Source organism: Mesoplodon bidens, assembly GCF_964165515.1.
Source record: "Mesoplodon bidens genome assembly, chromosome: 9".
Lineage (NCBI taxonomy): Eukaryota > Metazoa > Chordata > Mammalia > Artiodactyla > Ziphiidae > Mesoplodon > Mesoplodon bidens.
Genome location: NC_138166.1, coordinates 22,905,746 through 22,917,901, shown reverse-complemented (window position 1 = coordinate 22,917,901; position 12,156 = coordinate 22,905,746). Strand labels below are relative to the sequence as shown.

The window sequence follows — 12,156 nt, the reverse complement described above, 5'->3', positions numbered from 1 at the left end:
TAGTATTCAAAATAAACATTAGCTACCAGCTCTTCACTTGAACTTTTTGGTAGAAGGGTCCTAACTTGCTGATGAAACTAACTGTGTGTGTATGTTTTTTTCTTCCAGATTTGGAATGGAGAGAAATGGAAGGAGATGATGGTGAGTTTCATTATGGAGGGAGAAACTACAGGATCTGGCAACAGATTGGATTGGGGAAAGAGGGCAAAGTGAACAATAACTGGGATTTTAGATTTTGAACAATTGGAAGAAGTTGCTATCTTAGTAAGGAAGAGAGAGGGTTCTGACACAAAATTAATTTGTGTCAATTCAAGCCACCTGATTTGATTGACACTTCATTTTCCTTTGCTTTTTTTTAGATGGTCCGAATGAGGCTCAGGACAGTGACTTTCCAACAGGTATGTTTCTTCTCTCTGCTCTCGTTGCCTGTCCTATTGAAGGAAGACATCATCTGGGCTGGTAGTTCCAACCCCTGACTGCATCAAAATCACTGCTAGTCCATTAACCCTTTATGTGCCATAAATAATATTGCCAGACAGACAACTCCCCGGGGACCTGTTACCATACAGAGTTAACACAGAGAGTTTGTATCTTTGGAAGTAAAGCCGAGAAATCTTATTTTTAACAAGTTCCCAAAGTGATTCTAAAGCACATCCAAGTTTGGGAATCTTTCGTCTGATCCAGTGATTTCAATAATAGATCTGCCAAGGGTCCCGGACTGGGCATGAGTGCATATATTAATAGGTTTGTTTGCTCTGGCTTTTCCCTGTCGCACTTAGCTACCATGCTACTGAAGAACAGTTGTTCTCTGTCTGGATAAGAAAAACAGTGTCCCTGGTTTCATTCAGGCAACACTCAGAAACCCGAGTTACGTATATGATGGATTTCTACTACAGTCTCTCTCCCCATAGAGTTCTTTTGTTTCTGCAACAAGTTTGCCAGCTCCTGTACTCTCTGGGGTGGTGGCACAGCCCACAGAACTCTCTCAGCCCCTGTGGAGGGTGGAGTTTCTGAAGAGATACATTAGGCAGCAAGTGGACCCCTACAGGGGAATGAGACCCCTCTTTTCCAGTGCTTTGAGTCCTGCTGTTCACCAGGCATGGTCCTGAACCCATCATATGACTTCCTGGGAAACAAGAAGAGGGCTGATCACCTGCGCTTCCTCCTGTGGTTTATATCCACATTTAAGGTAGCATCACAGACATAGTAGCTTCCTCTTTTGAGAAAAGAATGGAGAGAATCCTGGAGCTCAGCAGGATTTGTATTGATTTATTTTGTTAATAGACTTACCATTTAAAGTTTACCAATTATATGCAGGAAATTATATGCAATGAAAATGGATAAGAGGCCGTGGCCAAGAACGGGGTCGGTGGATGAAACCTTTGCAGGTGGCCTTACTGTCCTGAGCATCTAGTGCTTGTAAGAATTCATACTGTATTGGATGTTATGGTTGAAAATCTGAACAAATAAGTACAGACTTGTGATAATCTCTACCAAATATGTTTATCAGTGAGAATTTAAAACCATATTATTGACCTCAGTTTTGCAAAATGTTATTTATCTGTGATTTCTGTTACTCTGTACCCAGTAGTAACTCCCTGTTTCCTTTACACATTTTCCAACTTGTCTGTAAAGAGCAAAGAACATTAACCAGAGAACCAAAGTGAATCAGTGATTGTGTGCCCTATGGGGAATTCCTGGTGACAGGGTTAGGGAATCCACTGCTGGGTCAGAAGCACAGGAGTATCTTGGAGGGAGTGGAGGCGTGGCCAGAGAATGGGGCCTGTGTTCCACATCTAGGGTGCACAGCTGCTCACTCCAGCCAATTAAATTTGGGCTTGGTGTTGCTCAGTCTCAGAGGTTTCAAGAGAAACCAGACATTTTTTTTACATAGATCCTCCCAATTCTTAACAGTTGCCGCAGGCGTCCTTTTCTCTTCCCTCTCTCATATCACATGTTGCCGACCCCACTTGAATCTGGGGTGGGTGATGTTACTTCTGTCTTGGTCTCAGGTGGCTTGGGGGTGCCTGCATTTTACCCTGAAGGAGGCCACCTCCTACACGCCAGGCTGGGCTCTTCCCTCCCCACCTCTAACCTGGGTCCCTGACACGCAGGCTAAGTGCTGACATCTTCATTTCTCCCCACAGTGGAGAGGAGCAGACTACAAGAAATGCTGTCCCTCTTGGGACTAGAGACATACCAGGCACAGAAACTCAGCCTCCAGGACTCCTTGCAGATCAGTAGTGACAGCATGAAGAACTGGGCTCCACAGGCTCCCAAAGACTTGCCCTGGAATTTCCTCAGGAAGCTGCAGGCCCTCAACGCCGAAGCCAGGAACACCACCATGGTGCTGGACGTACCCCCGGACACCAGGCCTGTGGAGAAGGAGAGCCAGGTGGAAGAGGAGATCATCTACTGGGACACGGCCGACGACATCTCTGCGGACATCTATTCCTTCTCCGAGCTGCCAACACCCGATACGCCTGTGAACCCCTTGGACCTTCTCTGTGCCCTTCTGCTTTCCTCGGATAGTTTCCTGCAACAAGAAATCGTGCTCAAAATGTCCCTTTGCCAGTTTGCACTCCCTCTCGTTCTGCCCGACCCAGAAAACCACTACCACACGTTTCTGCTGTGGGCCATGAGGGGGACTGTGCGGACATGGGGGTCACAGCCCCCAAGGGCGGTGGGCAGCTTCAGAGAAGACAGCGTGGTCCTGTCGCGAACGCCCGCCTTTGCCTTCGTGCGCATGGAGGTCAGCAGCAACTCCAAGTCCCAGCTTCTCAACGCCGTGCTCAGCCCTGGCCACAGGCAGCGGGACTGTTTCTGGCATCGGGATCTGAACTTGGGCACCAACCCTCGGGAGATTGCGGATGGGCTGGTGGAGATTTCCTGGTTTCTTCCCAGTGGCAGGGAGGACTTGGACATTTTCCCAGAGCCCGTGGCCTTTCTCAACCTGAGAGGTGACATCGGCTCTCACTGGCTGCAGTTTAAGCTCTTGGCGGAAATCTCCTCGGCCGTGTTCATCTTGACCGACAACATCAGCAAGAAAGAATACAAGCTGCTGTGCTCCATGAAGGGGTCGGCCACGCAATACTACTTCATCCTGAGCCCCTACCGCGGGAAGCGAAACACAAACCTGCGGCTTCTCAACAGGTTAATCCCCGTGCTGAAGATGGACCCCTCGCACGTCCTGGTGAAGGTCAGCAGCACGGACAGCGCGGGCTTTGTGCGCCGGGTCCGCGCCATCGTGGCGCACGTGACCCGGGCCCCCTGCAGGAGGGTATCCGTGGAGGACATGGCGCACGCGGCCCGCAAGCTGGGGCTGAAGGTCGACGAGGACTGCGACGAGTGCCAGCGGGCGAAGGACCGGATGGAGCAGATCACCAGGAAGATCCAGGACTCGGACGCCTACCGCCGGGCCGAGCTGAGGCTGCAGGGGGACCCGTGGAGAAAGGCGGCCCAGGTGGAGAGGGAGCTCTGCCAGGCCCAGTGGGCTGGGGACCCCCCTGAGAGGTGCAGGGCTGAGCTGAGGCATCGGCTGCTGGAACTTCGAACGCAGCAGAACGGCCACGACCCTGCCTGGGGGCTTCAGGAGTTCATCTCGGGCATCAGCAGCCCCTCTCTGGGCGAGAAGCAGTACTTCCTGAGGTGGATGGAGTGGGGACTGGCCCGGGCGGCCCAGCCAAGGCCAAGACCGTCTCCGGAGACGATGCGTACCCTGAGAGCAAAGCACCGTGGGGCCGTGGACGTCAGCGAGTCCCTCTGGCCGGAGCCCCTGGGGGTGGAGCACTTCCTGCGGGAGATGGGGCAGTTCTACGAGGCCGAAAGCTGTCTCGTGGAGGCCGGGAAGCTGCCGGCAGGGCAGAGGCGGTTCGCGCACTTCCCAGGCTTGGCCTTGGAACTGCTGCTGAAGGGGCTCCCCCTGGAGCTGATCGACGGGAACACCCTGAGCGCCCCCCTGCGCTGGGTCACGGGGCTCCTGAAGGAGCTGCACGTCCGCCTGGACAGGAGGTCGCGCCTGGTCGTCCTGTCAGTGCTTGGCGTGCCGGGCACAGGCAAGTCCACCCTCCTCAACACCATGTTTGGGCTGCGGTTTGCCACGGGAAGGGGCCGTGCTCCTCGAGGGGCCTTCATGCAGCTCCTGACAGTGGCCGAGAGCTTCAGCCAGGACCTGGGCTGTGACCACATCCTGGTCATACACTCTGGGGGCTTGATAGGCGGAGCCCTGACCGAGGCAGGGGAGAGCTTGGAGCAGGAGGCTTCCCTGGCCACTCTCATCATGGGGCTGAGCGACGTCACCGTGGTCAGTTTAGCCGAAACGAGGGACATCCCGCCGGCTATCCTGCATGCGTTCCTGAGGCTGGAGAAAACAGGGCACATGCCCAACTATCAGTTTGTGTACCAGAGCCTTCAGGATGCGTCTGCCCCCGGCTCCAAGCCGAGAGACAGGAAGCAGTTCCCGGACGAGCCCAGGGATGCGAGCAGAGCCACGGTGCACATGGAGGATCAGGGCGGTGGGATCCGGACGCTGGCGGGCCTGGCCTTTTGTGACCCTGAGAAGCAGCACGTTTGGCACATCCCTGGCCTGTGGCATGGAGTGCCCCCCATGGCCGCTGTGAGCTTGGGCTACAGTGAGGCCATTTTTGAGTTGAAGAGGTGCCTGCTGGAAAACATCCGGAATGGCCTGTCCAACCAAAACAAAAACATTCAGCAGCTCATCGAGCTGGTACGACGGTTGTGAAGCATCGAAAGAAAAGGAGTCCAGCTGCCAGAGGCCCGCCGTGAGCAGCCTGTTCTGATGGGGGTGTCCACGTGGGGCTGTGCCCAGCTTCTGAGAGGGGAGCAAAGTGACGGACGGGGCCCAGGTCTGGAGTTGCCTACGCAGTGTCAGGGAAGGATGTAACCTCACAGATCAGCTCAGAGATGCTCTCAGGAGTATAAGAACCCTGGGGCAGGAGGTGTAGACACAAGCGGTAACTTGTCCTTTGTCTGTGAACTTCGAGTCCCCTGGTGGCTTGGCCTTTCGTACAGCTGCGCCCCATTCTCTGCCTCTGGAGTGGAGAGTGGCTCCTGAGCACTGCAGCCCAGGCAGCTGGTACCGGGGACAGGGTTGGGGAATTGCCCTGAGGAGGCAGAGGTAGGCCTTCCCTCCAGCGAACCTCAGCATCGGCCTCGGTGACCTGGTCCTGCCCACTGAGGAAAGGGCCCACCGTGGGCAAGGGCTACCGTGATACTCTTGTGTGTTGACCGACCCTGCCTCAGGAGGGGTTCCTGTGGGCTTTTGCACGCCCACAGCGCTCCGTTCACACCTCTGCCGCAACACTGAGCACGCGCAACGTGACTTACCTGTGTACGTGTCTGCCTCTCCCCTAGACTTGTGAGCTCCTTGAGAGCAGGGGCTGTACACTACCCAACTTTGTACCCCCAGGGCCTGGCGCACTGCAGGCACTTAATAAATGTGTGTTGAATGAATGAAACTAGTGAATGCACAAATGATAGTAACAGGTGGCTTCAGCTCTGTGCCTTAATTTTTCTGTTTCCTCCAAGAGGATCACAGTGTCTGTCTGAGGGGGTTGCTTACTAGAACATCTGAAATAGTGGACACCCGAGAGAGGTGTCTTTAAAAATGCCACCACGTCCCCTCTCTTTAAGTAGAGATCCATTCTTCAGGCTGTTACTGGAAAACCGAACTAAGGATCTTCACAGGGGCTCCAAAACAGCTCCATCCTTACCCCGTTTTAGAGACGAGGCAAGGAGGCCTAGAGCAGTTAAGCAGCTTGCCCAGCCCACAGACCTGCATCGGTAGAGCGGAGCTGATGGGGACGCCGGTGCCCTCAGCTCTGCGCCTCTGCTACCCGGCCGTTCATCTTCTCCAAACTTCCACAGCTTCCAGGCTCACCCCCAGCCTTGCCCCCGGGTGTCAGCCTTTCATCTCACTTCCGTGCCTCCAGCGCCAGGCCTCCTCCCTGGCATCATCCGTGGCCCACTTGACACCGTGAGCTGGAACGTGGAGCTCCTCCTCTGCTGAGTCTCCAGCTGGAACCTTCGTCTGTGCTGGCCCTTACCGAGGGCCAGGGTCACCTCTCTGGCCTCAGACCCCAATCCCAGCTGTGTCACTAGTTCTGGGAATCTCTGCTTGGGCCCTAGGGCCTCCTCCCCTCTGTATATTGTGATTCCAGGAAAATCAGGCCCCCGGATGGTAACCAGGAGCTTCTCTCTATTCCTTGAACTCCTCCTCCCAGACTTGAAAACGGAGCCCTCTGGACTGTAACCCTTTTTTGGGTTCCAAGGCTCTCAGCCCCTTCTCTGGCCCCAGGATGCTCCACCTACTGCTCCCCTGATGTCCAGAAAGTTGCCCCTGTGTTCCGGGAACCTGGCTCTGATGTGTGAAACGGAGGCTGGAAGAAGTGCTGGAACTCAGGAAACCTAATCTTTTTTTTTGCGGTACGCGGGCCTCTCACTGTTGTGGCCTCTCCCGTTGCAGAGCACAGGCTCCGGACGCGCAGGCTCAGCGGCCATGGCTCACGGGCCCAGCCGCTCCGCGGCATGTGGGATTTTCCCAGACCGGAGCACGAACCTGCGTCCCCTGCATCAGCAGGCGGACTCTCAACCACGGCGCCACCAGGGAAGCCTGAAACCTAATCTTTTGCTAATAAATTCACTTTAAACCTTTTCACTTCTGAAACTCAAAAAGAGTGTCTAATCCTCAAGCACTACAAATTTATTTCTTCGTGGATCATTAAATAACACAAATATTAAGATGTTGGATCACCTGGAAATACCAATACCTCTCCTTACTTTTTCCCCCTAGAGCCATGAAAACTAACCAGTTGCCTCTCTAGCACTGTAGGAATTTCACCCAGGATATTCCTGGGCCCCAAGTTCAGGCACTGGAAATCTCTCTCACAATCGTTGACTATCAACCAGTTCCTTTAAAAATTGATTCAAGCTATTCCTGAAATCTGAAACAGGGAAGCCAGCTTTAGTGGCTCCCTATTTTAGTGGCTCCCGAGGATTCTTTACTTTGGGTCTGTCCATTGTCCAAACATAAGGTTCAGTCACTCAGTTCCTGAAAATTAGGTGTGTGCTTTTTTTGGAAGGGAGAGGGAAGAGTTCATAGCTTTCAACAGATTTTCAAAAGGATGCAGGATCCAAGATAGATTAATAACTGCTTAGTAATCAGGAAAGTTATTCCATATATCCCTAGGACCTAAGAAACTACAAAATCACATCAAACATTTGCCCAGTGTATTTAAAGTTCTGAAAACAGACCAGTCTGAAGACTCAATGTAACCTCTTGAGCAAGAGGTTGCCCTCGGGCAGCCCCAGGCAGGACTGCCTTGGAGGACTCACAGTCAAGCAACTGAGGTATTCTGCAACTGCCTGGGCAGTGTCCACAGACCATTGCCTCTCTCAGGTACAGGAACAGGACAGGTTGCCCTGGAGCAAGTGATTTTTCCAGAGTCAGTTATGGTGCTCCCATCACCCGTTTTTAGGGGTTGATGTGGAATTCCATGACCTGGGAGAGGGGTTCACCTTCAGACCCTGAAGTCAGTGTCGCTCTTGTAATTAAGTTTCCACAATACCCGGGTCTTGACTGGTGCCCTGGAGCCCAGAACACTAAACATCAGTCTACCCTAGCCATTCCTGGGTCCACCACAGCCAGAGGGCCCCCCTACCTCAGACCTGAAGACATCGTAGGGTCTGAGAGGTCACAGAACTTGCTATGGGGCTACTGGGCAGCAGTGTCCTTGGAGCCCAGCTTAGTGATGGGACAGCCTCTCAGAGGAGGGTGGCTGGGCTGCTCCCAGGGGGATCAGGAACTTTGGTGAAAGCAGGAACCACGTCAGTGATCTTGGAGTAAATGGGCCTGGGAGTCTAAGACTGGGCACAAGGGCCCCTGTCCCTCTCCCTGGAGATGGGAAGTAGCTCCCTCAGCATACAAAACTCGAGGCCTGGTTCTGAACTTGGTCTTGCTTCCTGCTAATTACGTGGCCCTTGAGCGAGTCATTCAACTTCTCTAAGCCTTACTTCCCACTACTAGCACCTGCTCTGTGGTGAGTGCACAAAAGCTGGTTTTGGAGGAGCCGGCCTGTGCACGTAAGGCACCCGAAGCTGTGCCTACACCAGTCTGTGCACCCATGAGGCTCGTGCAAAGGAAGCTGTGTGCCTTCTCCATCGACCTCAAACATGTTAACAGGCCAAACAGGATTCATCTTGTAATCGATCAGTGGTATCTTAAAATTAATTTGCGTCCGTTTCTCTTTCTTAATGGTATATCAAGTAATGTCTTCTAATCGATGTTATCTTAGATTTGCTGAAACACATTATCTAGCAGGGCTGGTGCTGAGAAATGTGTACCAATGTAAACTTGATCTGGTAGCTCTCCCCAGCTCCTCAGATGTGAATTAGCACAGTAAAGAAAAATCCTTTCTCTTTTTCTGAGCCAGTAATAAAAAAATGATTTTCGCTACACACCTATCCTGAGTTCCTAAAACTTCAACAAAATTACATCAGAGTGCAGCCTTACAAGTACCAGTAAGTCAGAACCACAGAAGAGAGAGCCAAGGTGCCCTTGGTCCTGGCTTTGGTGACTTTCCACCCTCACCCACAGGACCCACACACCCTGGACTCTGCGGCTTCATTCATGCTCTGTCTGCCTGGGGCCTCCTGCCACCTGTTCTTGGTTAGGCTGGCACTTCTTCAGGACGGACTTTGATGGCAGCCCCACCTCCATTCTACCACCTGAGGGTGTCAGGGGCCTTTATGTGTTCCTGTCATGGTCCTTATCTAAGCTCCTTTTGCTTGCCTGCTTCTCTGTGCTCCCCATCGGAAGGAAGGGTATCAAGCCCATTTTTTTTGTGTCCAGGTCTAGCACAGCATCTGAGAATCAGGGAGTGAGGTCTCCATGGCTGTCACACGTGAGGCCCACTCCTCCTATCCATCTACTCCAAGCCCTGGAGTTCTGACGTTCAGCCCAGGGTACCGGTGTGGCAGAGGGTGCTTCTAATTGGTTCCACTATCGGGAGACTGGACATCCTCAGCGCCCCAAAGCTGAAGTCAGTAATTATAGCTTGGGACTTGACGCTTCTTCCTGCACCTCAGCAGAAGCAGAGTGGGGGTAGGAGAACGCAGCAGGAGCTCAAGGGAAACATGGGGTAAGAGGCCCCTGGCTGCCTATGCAAGAGAGAAGAAAGTTCAAGACTCTGCTTTGGTCCCAGTGGTTGTTTGGCTTAGTTCCCGGAATCGAGGTTGCGAGAACCTCTGGGATTCTTCTTGGTGAATGGGTTGGTTATTAGGAGAAAACGAATTAGCAAGAGTAATATAAAAACCATAGGATTACAAAGTGTCAAGTGTCAGCAGTTCTGAATCAGAATAAGTCCGTCTTGTGAGCACCAACATGAGTGGAGTTGTCTCCGCTAATCCCACAGCCAACAGGAAGGCAGACGTCTCTGCCTGGGGCAACTCTCCCTGAGGCTGGATTCTGGTGAGTTCCAGGAAACAAACACTATGTTCTAGGCCGGACTGTGCTCTGCAAGTCCAGGTAGGCCCAGAGTCTCCCTCTTGCACAGTGTCACCCCACGGCCTGGCCGGTGTTCTCTCCTTTGATACAGGTGAGCCCTTGGGACAAACCATCTTCAAAAAAATCCAGACCACACTGCAGCCCCCTATTTGTCTTGTGGCCCAGTCCCCTCAGAGTTAAGAGCTGTGATGGCCTTGCAGGACTGGTGGTAGGAAAGGGCTGTAAGGACCATCCAATATCCCTCTCCTGCAAAGGGGTCTCTACGGATCAGGTTCTGGGGGTCTCTGATATAAACCTGGAGTTTAGGATGCTGGTTCTCAACCTTGGCTGTATATTGGGATTATCTAAGGAGCACTGAAAAAGGACGGGTGCCATGCCCTGTCCAGTACTGTCCTTGTGGTGTGGGACCCATGGGCTCTAATGTGCAGCCGGCGTGGAGAATCGCTGCTCTGAGAGCAAAAGAGGGAGTCTGGACCCTCCTGGTTATCATGAGGAGAGCACAGGGGCTCATGTGTGAGAATAAACAGCTGGACATCCCTGTCTCCTCAAGGCTCTGGTCTGGAGCCCCCAGCAGGGGAGCAGGCAGCCTCTTCATGTGAGTCCCTTGCTCCTAGATGTGGCTTCTCCAAGCCCTGGAAGTCCCCCCAGGGCCAGTCCTGAGTGGTCTGTGTCCAGCCACAGACACACAGCCCATTCCTCCATCCTGCACAGCTCTGAACACTCACTCCCACCCCGTGGTGCAGTGGAACCTCAGATGTGGAACGTGCACATGCTTTGGAACAAGAAGGCTGCTACCCTTGGCTAGTTCTGGAACCCCAGGGGAGTCTCGGAGCCTCCATCTTCTGATCTGCCAAACCTGGACAATACTGCCTCCTTTACAGGATTGATGGGAGACGCAAAAAGTGCATCAAAACACTGTTAGTGTTTTCTTAAATAGAAATAAATATCCTACTAAAATTTTTCTATTGGTGATTTAAAACAATGTAACAGTTCATACGAATGCATTAAAATGCACTTTTAAGTTATTTAAATCATGCAAACACATTCACGTGACGCCCTCCCCCCATTCCGTACCCCCCGCTTCAAGGAACCAGGTGAAACCCTTTTTGCAACAAGGCATAGTATAAAACAAAGATAATAAACAAAAGGCCAATGAAAGATCTAGATCAGTTTGGAATTCCTGGGAGACTCTTCAGGCCTAAGGAAGAGTGGCAAAACTTGAACCCCAAGCACAACAGCCCCTGCTCAGCTGGACAGCACCGCCTGCTGCTGCTCCGATAGAAGTCCATGCCATTGTCACCTGCATGGAGAACCAGCCTCTTCTCCTTTCCTCTGGTGGTGTTCCAGTGAGTTCTCATGGACCCTCAATGGCTGGTTCATCTCCCTAAGAGGAGGCAGATAGCAGGGACTCGATCCTTTTTTAAAAAAAACATTCATTAGCTGCTCACTCCATCAGGCATTTTACAGTGTGGTTTTCACAACAATCATTATGGTCCCCATTTTATAGATGAGAGAAGCTGAGGCTCAGCAAGGTCAAGTCACTTGCTGAAATTGCAAAGCCAGGAAGCTGTATTTCAGATACCAGATCCCATGTTCCTCACCACTTTGGAGCACATCCACAAAATTATATAAAATTATCAAATTATCAAACTTTATGGAAACTTTAAAAAGAAAAAAAGACTACCAGCTTAAAAGGGTCCTTCAGGGGCTTCCCTGGCGGAGCAGTGGTTAAGAATCCGCAGGGGACACCGGTTCGAGCCCTGGTCCGGGAAAATCCCACATGCCGTGGAGCAACTCTGCCCGTGCGCCACAACTACTGAGCCTGCGCTCTAGAGCCCGTGCTCTGCAACAAGAGAAGCCACCGCAATGAGAAGCCCACGCACCGCAATGAAGAGTAACCCCTGCTCTCTGCAACTAGAGAAAAGCCCGCGCGCAGCAACGAAGACCCAATGCAGCCGAAAATAAATAAATAAAATAAATTTTTAAAAAAGGGTCCTTCAGTTAAAGTTGAAAGTTCTTATATTTGGATAGTATTGTGATTGGAGAACATCTTATTCCTGTTTTGTCCCCTTATCCAATATGCAGAACAGCTGGAGGCCACAGTTTAAATTTTAGAAATAAAATATTCCTAGTAGAGTGGACATGAAAGACGCTGTCCCTTTTTGGAGAAATCAGCTCCAAATGGTCAGAGGCATCTTGACCATGGAAAATGTACTGCACTGAAGCCAAGAGTCCCTCTTGGACCTTCCCCAGTGTGATGTGAGGCGGCTCACTGTCTGCCTTTGCCTCCATTTCCCTTCCACATAGATGATAATCTAGTCCTCCCTTCCATAGGAAACCACAGCAGTACGTAAGGAGCATTAGGGTGGATGATTCAGTCAAAATGGCCAATTTCACATGGCAATTTCACATGATTCAACCTAACAGAACTAATAACAGCTCTATGAGTGGTATTATTAACAAAACCCATTATACAGATTATGGAACTGAGGCTCAATTGCACAAAGATTGTTACACCTGAGCCTAAATCCAGAGTCCACCTTTTTCCATTACTATGTGTGAGTTCTGAACTAGGATATCCAGTGCTGCTATTTTGCCCTCTGAAAATAATTACTGGATACAAATTACAGTGG

At 51.7% G+C, this 12,156-nt stretch overlaps 1 protein-coding gene across 3 annotated transcripts in view; it reads left to right on the top strand.

Moving 5' to 3' along the window:
• The window catches only part of LOC308622412 (up-regulator of cell proliferation), a 77,616-nt gene extending 72,139 nt beyond the window's left edge, over positions 1-5,477 (top strand). For all 3 annotated transcript variants that reach the window (XM_081243846.1, XM_081243847.1, XM_081243845.1), the window contains 3 exons: positions 109-141; positions 360-398; positions 2,148-5,477. In XM_081243846.1, the coding sequence (XP_081099972.1) occupies positions 126-141; positions 360-398; positions 2,148-4,741 (2,649 nt within the window). In that variant the 5' untranslated portion in view covers positions 109-125 and the 3' untranslated portion in view covers positions 4,742-5,477. The remainder of the gene's footprint in view (positions 1-108; positions 142-359; positions 399-2,147) is intronic.
• The last annotated feature ends 6,679 nt before the right edge of the window (positions 5,478-12,156 follow it).